Here is a 22129-nt window from a genome sequence, read left to right on the forward strand (position 1 = left end):
ATGCCTCAGCCTCCCGAGTAGCTGGGATTACAGGCATGTGCCACCACGCCTGGCTAATTTTTGTATTTATAGTAGAGACAGGGTTTCATCCTGTTGGCCAGGCTGGTCTGGAACTCCTGGCCTCAAGTGAGCCACCTCCCTTGGCCTCCTGAAGTGCCGGGATTACAAGCATGAGCCACCACACCTGGCTTGAAGACAGAATTTGAAAATAGACAATTTTTTCCATTCATTTCACCTTTTGAGGCTAACCCAGACAGCTTGAGATAATCCACCTGGGCCCACAGTCCCAGGATTATGTGAGTCTTCAGGGACTTTCCAGAAACCCTCTTGTTGATATGGGTGCTGGAAACTTAACGGGGCTTGGTTTAGTTCCTCTCTGAGCTGCCCTATTAGAGGAACTTCTGGATAGATGAAATCTTCCAGGGAGAAGTTCTGAATGTTCTGAATGTTGCTGCCCCCTCCTCCTGGGCCTTCTTCACTGGGCTGGGGCTCTGCTTTGAGGCCAGAGTGGGAAGACTATTTGGAGGTCACACGTGTTCAGCGTGGCTTAGGGGGTAAGGAAGCCTTTTATTTATTCTTCTGCCTCTTATCTCCCTACTTATCTCTATACTCACACCCCTAAAAAGAGAATGGCAGAAGTAGATTTTGTTGGGCTGGGCACGGTGGCTCACGTCTGTAATCCCAGCACTTTGGGAGGCTGAGGTGGGTGGATTACTTGAGGTCAGGAATTCGAAACCATCCTGGCTAACATGGTGAAACCCTGTCTCTACAAAAATACAAAAAATTAGCTGGGCTTGGTGGCGCGTGCATGTAATCCCAGCTGCTCAGGATCTCTTGAACCCAGGAGGCGGAGGCTGCAGTGAGCCGAGATTGCGCCACTGCACTCCAGCCTGGGCAATAGAGCGAGACTCTGTTTCAAAAAAAAAAAAAGGTAGATTTTGTATATGTTTTTTGAGATAAGGTCTCACTCTGTTGCCCAGGCTGGTCTTGAACTCCTGGGCTGAAGCAATCCTCCTGCCTCAGCCTCCCAAAGTGCTGGTATTATAGGCATGAGCCACCACGCCCGGCCTAGAAGTACAATGTTAATTGCAGAGTTGGTTCTAGTGGACTCAAAACATTATAGTTTGTGTACTTCCCTTCTACGGGACTTGGGAATGGAAAGAGGAATTTTACTGCCTTGCATATGAATTTTTCTTTAATGCAAAATTCTTTACGAGGAGGAAAAAGGGTTCTACTTGCTGTTTCTGTCACCACCTAGAGGGCTCACAGGCTGCTGTGGGGGAAAGGACTTGGGCATTTGACTAAAGATTTTGCAACTGATGGTGGGCGCTCTATCAGGTATGTGCTAACTTAGGGGAAAGCTAACCAGCTTCCAGTTTGTCCCCTTCCTGCAGCAGGAGGTCCTCCTGGACCATCCCAGGCTCTAGGCTGCCCACAGAGGTCTTTCCCTGCAGCTCACCCCAGGGTATGAGTGCCGTAATCCTAGAAGGCTGAGGCTGGGCTCAGGTGCCTCTTGCCCCAGGTAACCCAAGTTCAGGCCAAATAAATTTCTCTGTTATTATACAGAATGCCAGGAGTTTTCCAGACCCTTTCCTCTTGTCAGTAATTGTCATGTCCACCAGAGCAGTGGACAGGCATCATGTAGGTGTTAGGCATTCTGAAGCTTACGTCTAGCTAAGGCAACACACATACACAAGATAAGCTTGAGGACAGCGTCCAAAGCAACAAACACAGCCTTCAGAATAGCATCAGTCCTCCCGGCCTGGTTCTAGTTTTTCTTGGAGCTTAGTTCTAGAATTTCAGACTTGACCTCTTAGCTTATCAATTCTCTATGCTCTTGAACTCCATCCTAGGTAGGAAAAGGTGAAGGGTGATCTCTGGAAACCTACGCCAGTTTGCATAGACCCTTCTGATAAGTAGAGTGCTTTAATATACATTTCTAAGTGGGAACCAGGTGCAATGGCTCACAGTTTGGGCCCCCAGCACTTTGGGAGGCCAAGGCGGGGTGGATCACTTGAGGCCAGGAGTTCGAGACCAGCCTCGCCAACACAATGAAACCCTGTCTCTACTAAAAATACAAAAATTAGCCGGGTGTGATGGCGCACCCCTGTAATCCCAGCTACTCAGGAAGCTGAGGCAGGAGAATCCCTTGAGCCTGTGAGGCGGAGGTTGCAGTGAGCTGAGATGGTGCCACTGCACTCCAGCCTGGGTAACAGAGCAAGACTCTGTCTCAAAGGAACAAAAACAAGAACATTCCTGCGTGGGGTGAGGGCTCTTGGTTTGTAGATGATTTGCTCAGGGTCATGACGAACTAGGGCTGGAATCTAGGTTTTGTGCTCCCAAATATTTTTTTTCTTTTTTTTTGAGACAGAGTCTCGCTCTGTCAGCCAGGCTGGAGTGCAGTGGCACGGTCTCGGCTCACTACAAGCTCTGCCTCCCGGGTTCACGCTATTCTCCTGCCTTAGCCTCCTGAGTAGCTGAGACTACAGGCGCCCGCCACCACGCCTGGCTAATTTTTTTGTATTTTTAGTAGAGACAGGGTTTCACCGTGTTAGCCAGGATGGTCTCAATCTCCTGACCTCGTGATCCGCACGCCTCGGCCTCCCAAAGTGCTGGGATTACAGGCGTGAGCCACCATACCCAGCCTTTCTGCTCCCAAATCTTTTGTACTTTCTGTAGTGTCATGCTTTTCTCCCTTCCACGTTTATTGGTTCCCTATCTTTACCCAGTGCCTTCTTGGATCACTGCTCTGTTAGCCTTTGGGGAGACTAAGGTGACTAAGCTGTGGTCTCAGGACTGGCAGCTCCTAGGAACTCAGGTCCCCCAGAAATTGAGGTGAGTAACTTGCTGCCTATAAGCCAGTGATCTCCTTAGACAGTGAGGTCCTCCTTAACCCTGTTCAGAGCACAGACTGCACATACAAAACTGCTTGGCAGGTTGGGCATGGTGGCTCACGCCTGTAATCCCAGCAGTGTGGGAGGCCGAGGTCGGAGGATCACCTATGCCCAGGAGGTGAAGACCAGCCTGGGCAACACAGTAAGAACTCATCTCTACAAAACAATAGTAATAGTAAAATAAAACTGCTTGGCAACGAGCAGGACAGGCTTGCTGTCTACAGCTGTGGGCCTGGCCTGACCTACGCTAAGGGAAAGACCACAGGGGCTGGGCCAAGTGTGGTGAGTGAGAGCTGGGGAAGAGACGTGGCCCCTGTGCAGAGTGCATTTGTTCCTGCTGATCCCCTCCAGCAATAGGCGAGTTCCAGCAGAAGCAGTGGCTGAAAGAAACACAGTTGGTGTGTTTGTTTTGGAGGGTAAGGAGGAGGAAGGACCAAAGCAGAGGGAGTGGAGGCTGTAAAGAGCATTGTAGGAAAGACTGAGACTATGGGAGGGGTAGTTAGTACTGAACTCAAAGTGCCGAAAGAGGCAGTGGCTATTGCCTGTAAAGGATGAAGAAAGTAGGGAGACAGAACCAAATCTGGGGCCTCAGAGGATTGGGACCAGGCTTCCCCCAACAGCGTGTGCTTGTCAGCACCAGGAATTTTTGCCTGACTGCCCTCTCTGTTACGTTAGCGTGAGACTTTAGGATAAATCGAGGAAGTCTCGGAACCTGGCATGACACCTCTGAGGCCTATGGTCCCTCCCCTGGTAGCTCCCCCTGCGGGCAGAGCCCTGGTACAGCCCTCCATGGATGAAGCAGAATCACCCCTGGAGCCCTTGCTCCCTGCAGGATCACAGGGCACAGAGTGGTCCACAGCTGGCCCTCAGCTCCAGGGGCTGCCGTGTGGCTTAGGGAGACTTGCCTTTGCTCTACAACTGTTTACCGAGCAGGACTGTGTTCTAGGCCTCATGCTTCATGCTGGAGACACAGCAGGGAGAAGGCCTCAGCCATCTCCTGTCGTCAGGGGGGACTGGCAGAAGGCCACTCCCTGTTCGATTACAGCTGTGATCATTGCTACACAGGCAGCGGGTAGAGTGCCCTAACCCTGCTGGCCCATCAGGGGAAGCCTCCCTCCCACTGTGGTTATCTGCCTCCCGCAGCAGGCAGTGCCTGGCTGTGGAGCTTGGCAGAACATGGGGAACCTTAGGCAGGTTTTTGAGACTCCACCGTGCTCTCCGTGAAATGGAGTGGAGGGTGGGAGGAGCTTATGGCGGCAGCAACCTCCCTCACTCCCTCCCTGGCTGGAGCCTGGTTGCTGGAGCTGTCTGTTTGCCTTGTGAGCCCTCCCCATTGGTGCACCCTAGGACCCTGCTGACACTAGTTTTTTGTTTGTTTGGTTGGTTTTTGAGACAGGGTCTTGCTCTGTCACCCAGGCTGGAGTGCAGTGGCACCATCATAGCTCACTGCAGCCTTGAACTCCCCCAGGCTCAAGTGACTTTCCCACCTCAGCCTCTGGAGTAGCTGGGATCATAGGCATGCACCACCACACCCAGCTAATTTTTTTTTTTTTTCTAGACATGGAGTCTTGCTATGTCGCCCAGGCTGGTCTTTAACTCCTGGACTCAAGCCATCCTCCCACTTTGGCCTCCCAGAGTGCTAAGATTACAGGTATGAGCCACCGCAACCTGCCTGGCACTATTACTAAACAGTCTGTGGTAGTGTAATTGGAGGTGATGGCAGAAATCCTCGAGGGGACAGGGCCTGTTTGGAGTTGAATTAAATGCCTTCTTGCCTGGCAGTGAATTATCAGTTTGTAGATTATCTGTGTTTGTTCTTTACTTACATTTTTTGAGCACTTACTATGGGCCAGACTCAGTCCTTCCCTCAAAGGGATCCTGGAAAGTCTTTTGTTTTCCTTTCTTCTCTTCTCTTCTCTTCTCTTTTCTTTTTTTTGAGGCAGAGTTTCGCCCTTGTTGCCCAGGCTGGAGTGCAATGGCGCCATCTCGGCTCACTGCAAACTCTGCCTCCCAGGTTCAAGTGATTTCCTGCCTCAGCCTCCCTAGTAGCTGGCATTACAGGTGCCCGCCACCACGCCCAGCTAATTTTTGTATTTTTAGTAGAGACGGGGTTTCACCATATTGGCCAGGCTGGTCTCAAACTCAACCTCAGGTGATCTGCCCACCTCGGCCTCCCAAAGTGCTGGGATTACAGGCGTGAGCCACTGCGCCCAGCTGCAAAGGCTTTGTTTTTTCCTGGCTTCTTACCTGTTGACCTTACAGAGAGAGATTGGGCAGGAATATGTTGTAAAAATCAAAACAGACCACCCTGTTTTATCCAGTAGGGAGAAAGAGAAAGACCTGCTGACTTACCGAAGTGTTTGGATTGCCCAGGTAGCTTGATAACCCCAGAGAGGATGAAACGAGATGTACCTGGGCTTTGAGTTCCTAGATTTCTTTTTTGAGGGCAACATTCTTAATCCTTCAAACCCATCTTTGTGGCTGTGTGTCCTCAGGGTCAGTACCAGCCTTAGGCCTGGGCACATGTGGCCCCTGTTCAGACTCTACACCTGAGGGGTACCTTCCTCCAAATTTTCCAGGTCCTCCTCCAGTGCCTGGGGCCAGCTGGGGCTCCCAGTACCATTCTGGCCGTGGGTGTTGCAAACCCACCCTGGGATCCTTTGGGGTACTCTCCATCCCCCTACCTAGCACAGGGACAACAGCTGTTCTGTGGAGTTGTCCTGGGGCCCAGTTCCGGGAGATGGCTGCAGTATTTCTTTTTTTCTTTTCTTTTTTTTTGAGACAGAGTTTCTCTCTTGTTGCCTAGGCTGAAGTGCAGTGGCGTGACCTTGATTCACTGCAACTTCCGCCTCCCGGGTTCAAGAGATTCTCCTGCCTCAGCCTCCTGAGTATCTGGGATTACAGGCACGCCTGGCTAATTTTTGTATTTTTTTAGTAGAGATGTTCGTCAGGCTGGTCTCAAACTCCTGACCTCGTGTTCCGCCCGCCTCGGCCTCCCAAAGTGCTGGGATTACAAGTGTGAACCACCACGCCCAGCCTGCACTATTTCTTTAGCGGGAATCATGTGAGATTGGGCTGCCAAAATGGTGCTGATGTACTAATTTTGAGTGACTCAAGTTTTTATATAGATGGGTCCCCAAAATGTATTTGTCTGGGGCCCCATGCATCCTAGACCTGCCCAGGGGCCACCCATTGGGCCCTCTAGCTCTGCTTAGCAGCTCTGGGCCTGAACCAGAAAAGAGCATAAGGGCCTATTGTGTGTCCCTGGGACCTGAATGGCACTTTGTTTTCTGCCTTTGGCTCCACAGGCCAAGCGGCTTTACTACTGCTGCTGCAGTTCTAACAGTCTCGTCTCCAGTGAGAAATTCGTTCCCACCCGGATTTCACGTTGTTTTACTGAATATCCTGTGAGGACTGGGCTTTGAGCCAACTTGGGGTCTCATGTGGGTTGCTGGGTGGGGGCTTACCACTGCGGTAATGAGAGAAGGAGCCTTCCCTACCCAGAGACCTCAGCTGTGGCAGGAGGAAGCCCTTCGTTAACGTTGAACTAGGGGGCTAATTGGCAGGAAGGGAATGTGGTGGGAATTGTTGGGAGACCCCTCCCCACCCCAGGGTGAACTGAGGCTGGGGGCAGCTGGGCAGAGGCAGGAGCTGATAGTATTTGCCGTCCTCTTCCCTTGCTGCTTCTTGCCCTCCTTCCCCAACCATCCCCATTCCCTCTTGGCCCACTCTAGTGGGGAAGCAGGAAAAGGATCCCGTGAATCAAAGCTGCCTATTTTGTGTTGAGGTCAAAGGAATGGAAAGGGTGGAGAGGAAACCAGCGGAGAGCAGGTTGTTAGATTTGGAAGTGCCCACAGGAAGCGGCCGCTCAGCTGAACTCCATCCTTTACGGCTGTCAGTCACGCAGCGCTGAGGTCAGCCGTCCCACCTACTCAGTGCAGGAATCACGCCGCTCACCTCCCTGCCTCTTCTTGTGTCCCAAGGTAAAGAAGGTTGTTTGTTTTATTCCAAAATTGGCATTACTTTCTCCCAGGCCAGCAAGGAGTGTCTTCCTAGACTGGTGGTTCTCAAACTGGGGTCCCCAGGCCCCTGCAGCTCCTCAAGACTGTTCTGGGGGGGTCTGTGAGTCAAAAGGATTTCCATAACAATACCAAGAGGTTCTTTGCCTTTTCCAGTGTGTTGACATTTGCACCAATGGTGCAAAGGCAGTGGTGGGCAAAACTGTTGGGACATCTAGGATTGCGATGGGGATTGTAGGTCAGTGTGGGGAGTATTCCCATCTTAGCAACGTGAAGTCTCTGACCCATGAACATGTGGTATCTTTCCTTTCCTTTAGGTTTTTAATTTCTTTTGAGGGTCTTTTATAGTTTTCAGTGTATAAGGTTTGCTTTTTCTTTTCTTTTCTTTCTTTTTTCTTGTCTCGCTCTGTTGCCCAGGCTGGAGTGCAATGGCGCGATCTTGGCTCACCACAGCCTCCACCTCCCGGGTTCAAGGGATTCTCTTGCCTCAGCCTCCCGAGTAGCTGGGATTACAGGCATGCGCCACCACGCCCAGCTAATTTTTGTATTTTTAGTAGAGACGGGGGTTCACCATATTGGTCAGGCTGGTCTCGAACACCTGACCTCATGATCCGCCTGCCTCAGCCTCCCAAAGTGCTGGGATTACAGGTATGAGCCACCATGCCCAGCCTAAGGTTTGCATTTCTTTTGTTAAATTTGTTCCTGAGTTTGTATTATTTTCAATGCTTGTCTTTCTATTAATTTAACTTTATATTGTTTAATCTCTTCCTCTTTACGCCTTCCTTCTTAACTAGACTAAAGACAGGGATGTGTCTTAATTATTATTACTTTTTTAAAGAGACAAGCTCTGGCTGTGTTGCCCAGGCTGTAGTGCAGTGGCTTTACAAGTGTGATCATAGCTCACTGCAGCCTCGAACTCCTGCCTCAGCATCCAGAGTAGCTGGGACTACAGGCATCTGCCATTGCACCTGGGTTATGGTTTGTTTTTTTTGTCCAGGCTGCTCCTGTGAAGAAGGCTGGTAATTATTATCCCTGATCTAGTGGAGGAAGAAACTGAAGCCTAGGATGGCGGGGTGACTTGCCTCTTGGCACAGCACTGGTAACAGTAGCAGAGATAGGGCCATGACTTTCTGATTCACAGCTTGCAGCTCCTTCCAGTCGCCATCCTACAAGGGACTGACATTCTGTTCTTAGCCTCCTTGTGCTTGTGTCTAGGTCTCTACCTCTCTTTTATTGAGGCCCTAGGGCATGATGGAAGAAAGAAAGACTAAAGCTATTATCACAAGGGCTGACCATTGGGGTCATTTTTTTGGACATCTCTACTGTGCTAGACTCTCTTAGGTATTTCAAAAATACGGTACCTCATTGGGTTCTCATAGCAACTCCCCAAGATGGCTCAGGTCATTTTGCATTTTATAGATCAGGAAACTGAAGTTCAGAAGGTTACGTAAATTCCCAAGTTGAAGAGCGACTTAAGTGTTGGAGTTGCAGTTAAACACAGTTCCCAGAGCTCAAACTGCAGTGCTGGGAGGGGAGAACAGTGGGTTTATGTGACTTGTGTGGAGGAGGAAGGACACTGGGGCATTCTGGGACACTGTGAGACTGTCAGCACTAGCGTTGGGTTGGATCAATCTAGAGCCTTTGCTCTCTGGCCTGGAGCCGGTATCACAAAGGGGTTGGTTTGTTGCATCTTTCTAGGGGTCATGGACAGTAGAGGCCCGGAAACCTTAGCCCCTGTGACCGCTGCCCTGCAGCCTTATTCTTTGACAATTAACTCCGGGGGTGGATGCTAATTTGCCACACGCAGATCTTGCTTCCACCAGCTGTATGGTGAGTTCTTAAAGTGTGGGGCCATCACCCTCTCTCTGCTTCCCTATAGCACCTAGCATCTTTTCTGTTACATAGTGGACAGTCCTTACAAGCTTTCCGAATAAGTGAAAGAAACTCTACTCGCTTGTCTTGCTCCATAGAAGTCATACGACATCAATGCATGTGTGGCTAGATTTGGGGTGGGAGAGGAGAATGGGGGACCAAGGCCATTAGAAGGGTCCATCCAGCTGCCCTGATGGCACAAGGAGCTTTCCGCAGGATGGACCATGAGCCAAGACAAGGACGAGACAGATGCAAGCACTACCCAGAGCTGAGCACAGATCAACTCGTTCTCCACCTGGAACCTCCAGCTGGAAGCCTGGTTCTGTTTGTCACCCAGGACTAACAGTGTTGTTGAGCATGTGAGCAACTCGTTCGCCAGGGCACCAGCGCATAACCTTGCTACTGTTTAAGCCAGACACTTACTCCCCCCGCTTGTGTTTTTCTCAGATGAAGAAAACACCTATAAAGTCATAGTAATTGTTGGTTTCAGGGTATTTTACAATTGCATAGAAGGTTAATTGTTGAATTTTTCTACACCGGGCTTTCTGTGTAAATTGAGGACAGCATGGATCATGCTGTGTTGCTCTGCTACAGTGAGTGGTCAGGCCCCTGTGTCCCCTTCTGCTCATACCCGGTGTTCCAGCCGTGCCAAACTGCATGGTTTGTGACCACACAATGGCCTGTGTCCTGGCCACACCACTCTCTTCCCTTTTCCCTTCCCGCCAGTCTTCTGTCACTCACTTTGTCTGTGAGTCTCAACTCCCACAATTTCCTGATACCTGAGTCCCCTCCTCCCACCACTAGTTCAGCGCTGGCGTTTGCTTCCTTTGGCCCCCACCACACTTGGTTTCTCCTCTTTGTTTACGTGTCTAGTGCCTTCCCTGATGTGAGCTCCTTGAGGGCAGGGACTGTGTCTTGTCAGCTCTGGCTCCCCTGTGCTGATGGAGACTCAGGCAGGCTGCACTGGACCGAATAGGACACGTGGTGGTGATGACATTTTTGGTCCAATCCAGTAGCAGCCTGTGAAATGCTCATTGCAGGCAGAGCTGAGTAAGCTGTTACCCAACTCTCAGGCAGCTTCTCTTCGGGGGGGAGCAGTAGGGACACCTGTTTCGAAGATCATGTCCTGCATGATCTCTGTGTGCTGAGGAATGAAGCATGAGTGGAGATGGCTGGGGTCCATGACGAGTATGACCTTGGGCAAGTCACTGAGAGTGGCACTCCTGGATGAGGCTGAGGCTGAGTGCAGGCTCCATGCAGATACTTCCTCCAGCTCCCGCCCCACACCAGCAGCTCACCAGCCAGATGGCAAATCTCAAGGCGAGTATGGGAGTTGGTGGCACCTCTCTGCCTCCAGCTGGGGAAGAGGCACCTGGTGCCTGTCTGGGTGCTAGGATAAGGATGAGAATTGTCACAACTAGCAGCTGTAGCACTGGACACAGGGACTTTCTGCCATTTCCCACTTTGGCATTCCAGCTGATCCTCTACTCTTTATTCCCAGATAGGGCCCCTGGTTTGAGTCTCATTCTGAGCTCACCTTCCGGGTAGCCCCCTTCCTTCATGGGCTGGAAAGGAAGCAGAAAGCTGCTATTGTCATCTTGGGAAAAGATGGAGAAGAGGCGGAAACAGAGGTGCCAGTGCTGGTCAGGATCCTGGACCTGAAGGAATGTGCAGGATCCCTCCACCCTGACTTTTCAGTTAACACATGTTCTCGGGGACATCGGGGTGTTCAGACTTCTGCCTGGCTTGGATCAGGGCGCACTTACGTTCCCGTAGCAGGCTCAGCCCACCCGCTGTCTTCACATGCCAGCTCCTGTCACACAGTGAGCGCGCCAAACCATGCAAGACCTCCGACCAATTAGTCTCGGGTTCAGGAGGCCAAGCAAAAGATCTAACAGTGAGCTATTGACTGTGCCTCCTCCAAGGAGCTGGTCAGAGCTCAGCCTGGTGTTTTGCTTCCTTGCGATGGTGGGGTGGTGCCCAGTAGGTGGGAACTCTGTTCTGGCTTCGGACTGGAGTGGCCTTTAGGATAACACTGTGTTAAATGAACTGAGCTGGGTGGTTTCATAGTATATTCAAGCATGTGAACATCTGCTTGCTGATAAATCGTACCGGGCCACCAGCTCACACTAATCACCAGGTAACATGTGCCCTGGTGAGGGATCCAGTCTTCTGGCCCTGTGGGGAGACAGGCCCATGATGTCACCAGTTCCCAGGTGGACAACCCAAGGCATAGTGAGGTCTCGGCAGGAAGGAGGAAGACATCAGACTCCTTCTTTTTTCTTCTCCCCATTGAATCTTCTGCTCCTTTCCTTAGGCCAGATGCCCTCTCTCTCTCCTGGCTGGCTTTCCCAGCCCTGGCCCTGGCCCTCCCTTCTTTGTGAAACTCAAACACCACTGCCCTTTCATCTTTCCACCAGAACTTGTGAGCAGTGGCTTTTGACCGCCACTCTTCCAGCTCACCCCTGACCTGGTGTTTGTTTTTTTATCCTTCCCTCAGTCTACTCAAGGCCCACCCCTAAGCCAGAGATTGGCTCCCAAGCAGCCTCTCTCTCCTGGGAGCGGTAAAGGAGGGGACAGTTCTGGAAAGTCATTGACAGGGGATTAACCTAGAACATCAATTATAAACAGGCAGCAGGCCTCAGGCCCAGATTTGGGTGATCCAGGAACAGTGTGGCCTCTCTGGAACTCAGCAGACCAACTGCCGTGGTAAGAGGACCGACTTTCAGAGGCCTCTAGGCACTTTGTCCTGGGCAAGGGTGCCCACACATCCTGGCCATTGTTGCTCTTCCTTCTGGAACTTGTCAGCCTTCTAGCACTTGGAAGAGTAGAGGGTAGAAGGATGGGAACAGTCCTTAGAGAACAGGAATCCAGGAGAGGGTTGGACCAGATTATTTCTCAAGGGCTGTGGGGACCATTCTGGTCAGGCATGGGCAAGCTGAGGGGCAGGAGGTAGGCAAACCCTACTTGACCTGAGAACAGATTTTTTGTTGTTGTTGTTGTTATTGTTGTTGTTGTTTGTTTGTTTTTGAGTCTCGCTCTGTCACCCAGGCTGGAGTGCAGTGGTATGATCTCTGCTCACTGCAACCCCTGCCTCCCGGGTTCAAGCGATTCTTCTGCCTCAGCCTCCCGAGTAGCTGGGATTACACGTGTGCGCCACCACGCTTGGCTAATTTTGTATTTTTAGTAGAGACAGGATTTCACCATGCTGGCCAGGATGGTCTTGAACTCCTGACCTCAGGTGATCTGCCCGCCTCGGCCTCCCAAAGTGCTGGGATTACAGGCGTGAGCCACTGTTCCTGGCCGAGGACAGATTTTGCCTGAGACCTTGGACAGAAGACCTTGGCCCTGGATCGGAGAGCTCTGGGCCAGAACGCCCTTGCATGATGGTGACAGTTGAGGGAAAGGCCACGTGGTTCCTTGTGTAAATGGCGTGGCTGCCAGTGGTCATGGGGAGGCCCTGCTCTTATTTCAGCACCAGCCGGCCCTTCGTGTGCTGTGCTCCAGCTCCCCCGCCACCTCAGTCCTTCACAAAATGCCCTGGAGTTACAGAACAGAAAGGGCTGGCTTTCCTTTAGGAATCTGGGAAATAGGAGGGCTGAGGTCATGCTCTGTTCAACATGTGAGGCCTCCTAGACAGCAGTGCAGGAAAAACATGTTACTACCCGTATTTTGGGAGACCAGACCTCTGGCCTTTGAGTAGGACTCACTGCTCAGATCTAAGGGGAGAGAACATCTCCCATTTTGAAGAAAACCTTTTCCTCAGTTTAGGAGGAGGAGAAACTGATCAGGTTCCAAATGGCCTCTGGTTCTTTAACTGCAAACAGGCCAGGCTCCCTGCCAGGTCATGGGATAACAATCCAAGGAGAGGGAGAGATGCAGTGTGCACGTGTGTGTACGTGCGCATGCTCGTAGGGGGACGGAGGTGACGTGGACATCTGTGTATGCTTCAGCTCTGTTTCCGTCTGCTTAGTCCCAAACTGCTCTAGATTAGCAATTGTTAAGAACGTGCCTTTCTCCCCACCCTGGGAGTTCTAGGCCAGGAGTGGAGGGATTGAGCTCCGTGGCTTTGTTCTCTGTCAGGTGGTGCCTTTCTCTGTGACACCGAGGGAGACCTGCTATCAGGAGGGGGTCTGAGGCCAGGAGACAGTACTTACTGATCAGGATGGATCTGGAATGGTCTTGTTTGTGTGCTTGGTGTCCTGGCTGGAATGAAATGTCAGTTTCATGAGGACAGGGACCTGTTCTCTCCTGCACAACTTTCTCTCTGATGACCAACAGTGCCTGGCATGTTGTAAAGGCTCATTCAGAAATGACTGAATGAATGAATGTATACTTTTTAGGCAGGGCTGCATATTGTTCCCTGAAACCTCCTGATTCATCTTCCGTTGCTTCCGTGTCAGCTTCTCACTGGGTCATTGTCTGCTTTGGTGCTGCCCTTCCCCACAACTTTGAGAGTTCATGTTACTGCAGGCTCCCCGCCCACCCACCTCTGCCTGAAACTTCTGTTTGGGCTCCTGTGCTGTGACATACTAGCAGTATTTATTTGCCCCTCTTAAGACCATCCCTTCAGTTTCATTCCTGCCTCAGTTTCTCCTCCTCACATTTCTGCTGTTCCACCTCTGCTCCTGTGCTCTTCTCAGGAAAGCGGGTGAGTGGTGATGCCCTGGGCTAAGCTCACCAGGGCCTGGGCAGTCCAGGCACCCATGGTTCGGGTGGGGAGGAAGCATGCTGGTGGCCGGAGCTGGGCTTGTGGGCAGCAGCCCTCCCCACCTTGCTAAGGCCAAGCTCTTTCTCATGGCTCTAGCTGTCACGTCTATGCTGATCACACCGAAATCATTGTGTCTATATTTCTCTATTGGGGTTTCTGACCTTCCAAAAAATCTGATCCCACCCTGGCAGTCAGACCTTATTTGATGTCAAGGATTATTAATTTGTAGCATGTATTACATCCCTAAGATGGACCAGTTCACATGCATTCTCATATTTAATCCTCCCAATGAACATACAAAGTCAAATAATTATTCTTATTTTACAGAGTCTCAGACAAGTTAGTTCCTCTAGGTAACCAGATTAATTAGCATTAGGGGGTTGTGATCAGGATTTGAACCAGCTCCCCTGACCCTGAACAGAGTCAGCTTGGAGTCCACACTTGGAGACGAGGACAGTCGGTCCTGTTTCTCCCTCTCACCCCGGTGCACTCACACAGCAGGCGTTGGCACCCTTGCTAAGGGCCAGGCCAAGCGTCTCCTCTGTCAGCCTTCACTTAGCTCTCCTAAGCTGCTCGGCCTGCCTCCTCTCCCTTTTCTCTAACAGCAGTGCCTTTGCACACACTATGTGTTTGTTGTATGTTGGCTGTGCCAGTCTTGCCTCATCAGCAGATAATGATTTTCTTAAAGACAGAGGCCATGTTTTATATGATCCTCCATCCCTCAAGTGTGTGGTATAGGCAGTTCGTTGCTCAGTAAACACTTGATACCTCTGGTGAGGTGAAATCTAATCACAGTCCTTTGCGTGTGTATTGTGGCTTACAGTTTCTGAAACCAAAGAGACAATTTGAAGTTTCCCGTAAAACAGATCCCTTGTCAGCCCTCTGCGCTGAGAGGGATAAATCTGTTTTGTAGATGGACTAACAGGTCCAGAGAGGTAGAGTGAATTCCCCAAGGTCATATGATGGGTAGCAAAGCCAGAACTTGAACCCAAGTTTTAACTCTCAATGCCGTTCGCTTCCCACAGAATCGCAGGAGCCTGTGGTCCAGACTTGGCCAGGTAACCCCTGCCAGGCCTTCCATCCCACTTAGTCATACAGTTCCTTATTTGTGTTTGTCCTTTCTCTTTCATTAGAATTCGTGTCTTTTTGTGTGTGTGTTTTTTGAGACAGGGTTTCGCTCTGTCACCCAAGCTGGAGTGCAGTGGCACGATCACAGCTCACTGCAGCCTTGACCTCCCAGGCTCAGGTGATTCTCCCACCTCAGCCTCCTGGGTTGGAGACTACAGGCGCATGTCACCATGCAAGGCTAATTTTTGTATTTTTTATAGAGGCAGAGTTTCGCCACATTGCCCAGGCTGGTCTCAAACTCCTGGGCTCGAGTGATCTGCCTGCTTTGGCCTCCCAAAGTGCTGAGATTACAGACATGAGCCACCGTGCCCAGCCTTAGAATGCTTGTCTCTTGAGGGCAGGGACCCTGGCTGCTTTTCCCTTTATCCTTCCAAAGCTCCAGCTCTGGGGCCATGAACCAGAAATCATTCCCTCAAGGATGTTGACACAGTGAGTCATCTGAGAAGGGGCAGGGTGCAGGAGGGGTGGGGCAGGAGATCAGGAACTGGTGTGGGACATTAGGGGTGGGAGATAGGCCAGAAAGCCCCATGCTCTGTGTAAAAGCTTCTGTCAAATGAAGATGTGCTTGTCCTGCCTACCAGGCGAGGTTACTCTTAGTAGCAAGTGAGAGTGTCTGCTAAAGCGCCTTCTAAACTGCAGAGCACTAGCAATATTGTTGTTAAATATAATTATAGTCTGTAGCTGGGCATGATTCTGGGTGTCTGTAATCCCAGCTACCCGGGAGGCTGAGGCAGGAGTATTGCTTGGGCCTAGGAGGCAGAGATTGCAGTGAGCTGAGGTCGTGCCATTGCACTCCAGCCTGGGTGACGAAGTGAGACTCTGTCTCTAAATAAATATATGTGTGTGTGTGTATATAGTTGTTTTTTTGTTGGTTTTTTTTGTTGTTTTTTTTTCTAAGATGGAGTCTCTCACTCTGTTGCCCAGGCTGGAGTGCAATGGCATCATCTTGGCTCACTGCAACCTCCGCCTCCCAGGTTCAAGTGATTCTCCTGCCTCAGCCTCCCCAGTAGCTGGGATTACAGGCGCCTGCCACCACACCTGGCTAATTTTTTTTTTTTTTTTTTGTATTTTTAGTAGAGACGGGGTTTCGCCATGTTGGCCAGGCCGGTTTTGAACTCCTGACCTCAGGTGATCTGCCTGCCTCGGCCTCCCAAAGTGCAAGGATTACAGGCGTGAACCACCACGCCCAGCCAAAAAATATATTTTTTTAAATAATAATAATTATAGTCTGTAGGGACGAGCTCAACAACATGGTTGGTTAGAATCATACTGGCCTTGTGAGTATTGAGGAGACAATCAGGATGGTGCCTCACCCAGGGCCTGGCACTCCAGCTATTATGAATTATTCTTGTTTTCATAATTATTATAAGACATGCCCTCTTCCTTCAGACTGGGGAAAGGAGTTGGCAGTGCTGAGAATGCATCCCTCCTGGATTGGGACTAAGAAGATGGGAAAGGCAGTCTGGCCCCAGGGCTTTCGTAGATCCACTCACCACTGCAGGTCCCCAACCCTGTATACCTCCTTCCTCCCCGTGGGGGTTTTCAGCAAGCTAATTTCTCACCCTTGAGGAGGAACTGTTACATTCGGATGAACACCCCCCTGCTAATATGGAGCAGAAAAGTAAGTCCTGGCTAGTCAGCAGCCGCTCAGCAGGTGGATGGGCTACAGTGGTGTAGTGGGTAGGCGCCTGACAGCCCAGCTTGCCACAGCCGCTGTGCTTCTCTCCTGTCCCCGGGGTGTGCGTTTTAGGGTAAAGGCAAACTGGAAGCTCTTGCTATTTGCAGAACTCCAAAACAACAAAATAAAATGTCCACTCAGCTGGGGGTTGGCTGGGCAGCACAACTGTGATTACGCAGTTAGCCTGGGGGAAGGGCTGTGGTCAGAGTTTGGGGGACACACAGGTGTGACTGTGATGTGATACAGCTGGAGGAGGAAGAGAAGGGTGTGATCACAGGCCCGGGAGTGGCCAGGGCAAGAGTGATGGTGGAGGAGAGTGGCTGAGGTTGGCAGACAGGGAGGAGAGATTGGTAACTACTAATCACTAGCATGATCAATCTTGACAATCTGTCTACAAGGGACTCCCGGGTGGCAGGGCAGGACCTGAGGCACAGCTCGGCATGACGGGCAGACAGGGGTCTTCGTGGCTTTGAGCTCTGAGACCATAGGCAAGCTGTTCATCTGGGTGTCTGTTTCCATGCTTACAATAATATTCCCCTTACAAGCCCTCTGATGATTGAGATCGTAGAAATCACTCAGTTCAGTGGCTGGCACTCAGTAGCAGCTCACACAAACGATCAGCAGTTCCCGACACTTGCTATGTGGCCATCACAGTAAAATCAGCAATAGTGGATGCCCAGAACTCCATCTCCGGGAAGCCTCTGAGCCAGTCAGTGTTTGTGCTCAAACTCCAAAGCATGGGATGAAAGGTCAGATCATGGGGCTACGAAGATATGTTCTCCTAGGAGTCACGAATAGGGGGAGAAAACAGCAGCAACCACAGTCAAGGCCATGTCCTGCCTGGGTTGCTGTTTACTTTCCTCTTCCAGGAACTGAAGCTGTTTCCCATTGGATTTCTTTACCGTCTCCTTGGCTCATGGACTGGGGACTTTGGTCATCAGTTTGCCCAGAGAACCAAGCTTTCACATTGACCTAGGTTCCACAGTGCCTTCCTCCACGGGATGTCGGGGTGTGTCATCTAGCAGAATAGCAGTCAAGACTACCCAGGAATGGTCGAGGGTTGCACACTATTTCCAACAAACTGAATCAATCAGCCAAGAAAAGTCAGACACCCAACAAGGGAAGTTGAGGCACCAAGCGACAGTGGAGAGTCATTACTACCACTAGGCTTGAAGGGGTCAGGAGAAGAAATAGCATCTCCTGGCTGGGCGTGGTGGCTCACGCCTGTAATCCCAGCACTTTGGGAGGCTGAGGCGGGTGGATCATCTGAAGTCAGGAGTTCAAGACCAGTCTGGCCAACATGGCAAAACCCCATCTCTACTAAAAATACAAAAAAATTAGCCAGGCGTGGTGGCAGGTGCCTGTAATCCCAGCTACTCCAGAGGCTGAAGCAGAAGAATTGGTTGAACCCAGGAGGTGGAGGTTGCAGTGAGCCAAGATCGCGCCATTGTACTGCAGCCTGGGCAACAGAGCGGGACTCTGTCTCCAAAAAAATAATAGCGTTTCCTGCAAACACCAATGAGGGCTGAATAGTGGACACTGGGATGCCAGCAGGAACTGTCATAGCGACAAGACACAGCCTGGGTCAGGATGGTGGCATCAAAGCTGGTAGAGAGTGAGGAAGACACACCCCACTTTCTCTCTCCACCTCCTACCTACCCTTGTCTCCCGCCTGTGCCTCTCATCGGCTGGACCCACAGGAAACCAGCCAGCAAGGGAGCCCAGGTGTCTCCACCCACAGGGCTCAGTCTCCCTGGGTCCAGAGAAGGGCATACAGGGAGGCGAGCTGGAGCCCCCAACCAGGCAGCCTCTCCCCAAAAGGCGAAGCCGTGGAGGAGGCATCCACTCAGCAAGTGTGGAAAGCGGGGGGGATGAGAGCTCTGGCATCCTAGGGTCTGAGCGGCTGCTGCTGCTGCTTTTTGGGAAGGGGCTGCCAAATCAAAACTAGTTACTAGTTCAAAATTTGATCATAAAGGGCAATTAGGAAAGATAATGAAATAAAGAGCATCCAGATTGGAAAGGAAGAGGTAAAAGTATTTTTATTTTCAGTTGACATGATCTTGTATAGAAAAACCTAGGGAACTCATTAAAAATCTATTTGAATTAAATGAGTTCAGCAAGGTTGCAGGACATAGATCAGTATGCCAAAATCAATTGTATTTCAGTAGCAGTGGGCAAATTGAAAATGAAGAAAACAATTCCATTTAAGATAGCATCAAAATAAAATATTTGGGAATAGATTTAATAAAAATGCAAGACTTATACTCTGAAAACTATAAAACATTGTTGAAAACAATTAAAGAAGACCCAAATAAATGGAAAGATACCCCATGATCATGGATCAGAGACTTAATATTGTTAAGATAGCAATACTCCCTGAATTGATCTGCAAACCCTATCACAATCCAAGATGCCTTCATTAGCAGAAATTGACAAGATGATCCTAAAATTCACAGAAAAATGCAAGGGAACAGAACAACCAAAAGAATCTTAAGAAAGAAGAACAGGCTGGATGCGGTGGCTCGCGCCTGTAATCCCAGCACTTCGGGAGGCCAAGGCGGGCGGATCATGAGGTCAGGAGATCAAGACCATCCTGGCTAACACGATAAAACCCCATCTCTACTAAAAATACAAAAAAATTAGCCGGGCGTGGTGGCGGGCGCCTGTAGTCCCAGCTACTCGAGAGGCTGAGGCAGGAGAATGACGTGAACCTGGGCGGAGCTTGCAGTGAGCCGAGATCGTGCCACTGTATTCCAGCCTGGGCGACAGAACAAGACTCCATCTCAAAAAAAAAAAAAAAAAAAAAAGAAGAACAACGTTGGAGGACTCACACTTCCTGATTTCAGAATTTAACTGCAGTGTGGTACTGGTGTAAGGATAGACACGTAGATCAATGGAATAGAACCGAGAGCCCAGAAGTAAACCCTCACATTAACAGTTAATTGATTTTCAATAAGAGCACCAAGACAATTTAATGGGGGAAAGAATAGTCTTTTCAATGAGTGGTGCTAAAACAACTGTATATCCACATGCACAAGGATGAACTGGACCCCACCTCATACCACATACAAAAATTAATTCAAAATGGACCAAAGACCTAAATGTAAGGAGATCTATAAGAAGAAAAATAAGTGTAATTCTTTGTGACCTTAGGTTAGGCAATGATTTTTTAGATACGAAGCCAAAGCACAAGCAATAAAAGAAAATGAACTGTACATCATCAGAATCAACTTTTGTACATCAAAGGACACTATCAAGAACGGGAAAAGACAACCCACAAAGTAAGAGAACATTTTGGAAATCATCTGTGTAACAAGGAACTTGTATCTAGACTACATCAAGAACTCTTGGCTGGGTACGGTGGCTCACGTGGGAGGCCAAGGTGGAGGATGGCTTGAGGCTGGGAGTTCAAGACCAGCCTGGGCAATGTCATAAGATCCTGTCTCTGCAAAAAAGTAAAAAAGGAAAAAAAAATTAGCTACTTGGGAGGCTGAAGCAGGAGGATGGCTTCAGGAGCCCAGGAGTTCGAGGCTGCAGTGAACTATGGTCACTCCACTGCACTCCAGCCTGGGCGAGAGAGTGAGACTGTCTGTCAAGTAAAATCAATATTATGGGACCACCATCATATATGCATTTCATCATTGACTGCAACATCATTGTGTGGCACAAACCTGTAGTCATATGATGGGATATTATTTAGCCATACAAAGAAGTGAAGTACTGGCACATGCCACAACACGGATGACCTTGAGAGCAATATGCTAAGTGAAGGAAGCCAGACCCAAAACCCACATAATTTATGATTCTGTTGATATGAAATGTCCAGAATTGGCTGGGCATGGTGGCTCACGCCTGTAATCTCAGCACTTTGGGAGGCCGAGGCAGGTGGATCACCTGAGGTCGAGAGTTCAAGACCAGCTTGACCAATATGGAGAAACCCTGTCTCTACTAAAAATACAAAATTAACTGGGCATGGTGGCGCATGCCTGTAATCCCAGCTACTCAGGAGGCTGAGGCAGGAGAATCGCTTGAACCCGGGAGGCGGAGGTTGTGGTGAGCCAAGATCGTGCCATTGCACTCCAGCCTGGGCAACAAGAGCGAAACTCCATCTTAAAAAAGAAAAGAAAAGAAATGTCCAGAATAGGCAAATCCATAGAGACTGAGAGTAGATTAGTGGTTGCCAAGGGCTGAGGGAGCTAAGGGGGTTGGAGCATGACAGCTAAGGGATATGAAATGTTCTAAAAGTGGATTATGGTGGTAGATGCACATATCTGTGAATATATTTAAAAAGCCCTTGAATTGCACTTTATTTGTTTCTTGAGACGGAGTCTTGCTCTGTTGCCCAGGCTGGAGTGCCGTGGCGCAATCTCAGCTCACTGCGACCTCCACCTCCGGGGTTCAAGCGATTCTCCTGTCTCAGCCTCCCGAGTATCTGGGATTACAGGTGCCTGCCACCACACCCAGCTAATTTTTGTATTTTTAGTAGAGATGGGGTTTTGCCATGTTGGCCAGGCTGGTCTTAAACTCCTGACTTCAAGTGATCTGCCCACCTCAGCCTCTCAAAGTGCTAGGATTATAGGTGTGAGCCACTACGCCCAGCCATTGAATTGCACTTTACATGTCTCATCTATATGGTATGTGAATTGTATCTCAATAAAGCTGTTAAAAACAAAACCCTGGCCCCGAAGGGCCAGCGTAGTCCACATTAAAAGACTGTGGTTTAATGAGGAAACTTTCCCACTGGGCTGTGACCGCTGGCCCTGGCTCCCTTTGGCCGGGTGGGGGTGCTGTCTGCCACCGAGGGCCCTCAGCTGCTTTTTCAGGATCTCAGAACATGGGAAGACCCCAGCTCCAGAAGAAAATCTTAATTCCAGTTTAATCTTAATTCCAATTTAATTTGGTTGAGTTAAACATTTCTGGAACTGTACTGTGAGCTAGGCACCAGGCTAGCTGCTCTCATGAAAAAACAGGGGCCCTGGAGCTGGGCAGCCTTGATTATTCTTGAGTTTGCTACTTCCTGTGGGTCTTCCCAGCCTCAATTTTCTTATCAGTAAAATGAGGGTTGATAATACCCCATGGGATTGTGGTGACAATTCAGTGGGCTAGAAGGAAGATGCCTGGAATATCGTAGGCAGAAAATGAAAGTTTCTTTCCAGTGCTCCTGGAGCAAGTTATCTCTACCAAGTGGACATAACAAAGATGAGTTAGTTATGTCTGCCTCCATAGAGCTCGAGGCTGGATACATGACCTGCACTCGCTAACCAGGGCCTGGGGAGAAGCCGGCCAGGAGGAGGGTCCCTGTCTTACTCTGGTCCTGGGTTGGGAACCGGGGAAGGCTTCCTCTGGGAGGGGGCAATGAAGTGAGGCTTTGAAGGAGGATAGCTTTTCGCATGTTGTATTTTATTCGCTTTTTGTTTATTTATTTTTTGGAGACAGGTCTCTCTCTGTCGCCCAGGCTGGAGTGCAGTGGCACAATCTCTGCTTACTGCAACCTCTGCCTCCCGGGTTTAAGCAATTCTGCTTCAGCCTCCCGAGTAACTAGGACTACAGGTGTGTGCCACCACATCCAGAAAATTTATTATATTTTTAGTAGAAACGGAGTTTTGCCATGTTGGCCAGACTGGTGATGAACTCCTGGCCTCAGGTAATCTGCCTGCCTCGGCCTCCCAAAGTGCTGGGATTATAGGCGTGAGCCACTGCACCCCGACTTAGTCACTTTTTGAATAGATAATCAAGTACATGGTACAAATTCAAAAGGGTCAAGGCTGGGCATGGTGGCTCATGCCTGTAATTCCAGCACTTTGGGACGCCTAGGCAGGTGGATCAC

At 50.0% G+C, this 22129-nt stretch overlaps 1 protein-coding gene across 7 annotated transcripts in view; it reads left to right on the top strand.

The window, feature by feature from the left end:
- Positions 1 to 22129, top strand: part of PC (pyruvate carboxylase) — a 112008-nt gene that overhangs the window by 39161 nt on the left and 50718 nt on the right. The window contains exon 3 of one of the 7 annotated variants that reach the window (XM_054525562.2): positions 4453 to 4545. The exons of 5 other annotated variants lie outside the window; for them this stretch is intronic. In XM_054525562.2, the coding sequence (XP_054381537.1) occupies positions 4468 to 4545 (78 nt within the window). In that variant the 5' untranslated portion in view covers positions 4453 to 4467. Of the gene's footprint in view, positions 1 to 4452; positions 4546 to 6686; positions 6878 to 22129 lie in introns of those variants that run through there. One more of the 7 variants, XM_063728060.1, reaches the window with a different exon arrangement.

This window comes from Pongo abelii, chromosome 9, assembly GCF_028885655.2.
Source record: "Pongo abelii isolate AG06213 chromosome 9, NHGRI_mPonAbe1-v2.0_pri, whole genome shotgun sequence".
Lineage (NCBI taxonomy): Eukaryota > Metazoa > Chordata > Mammalia > Primates > Hominidae > Pongo > Pongo abelii.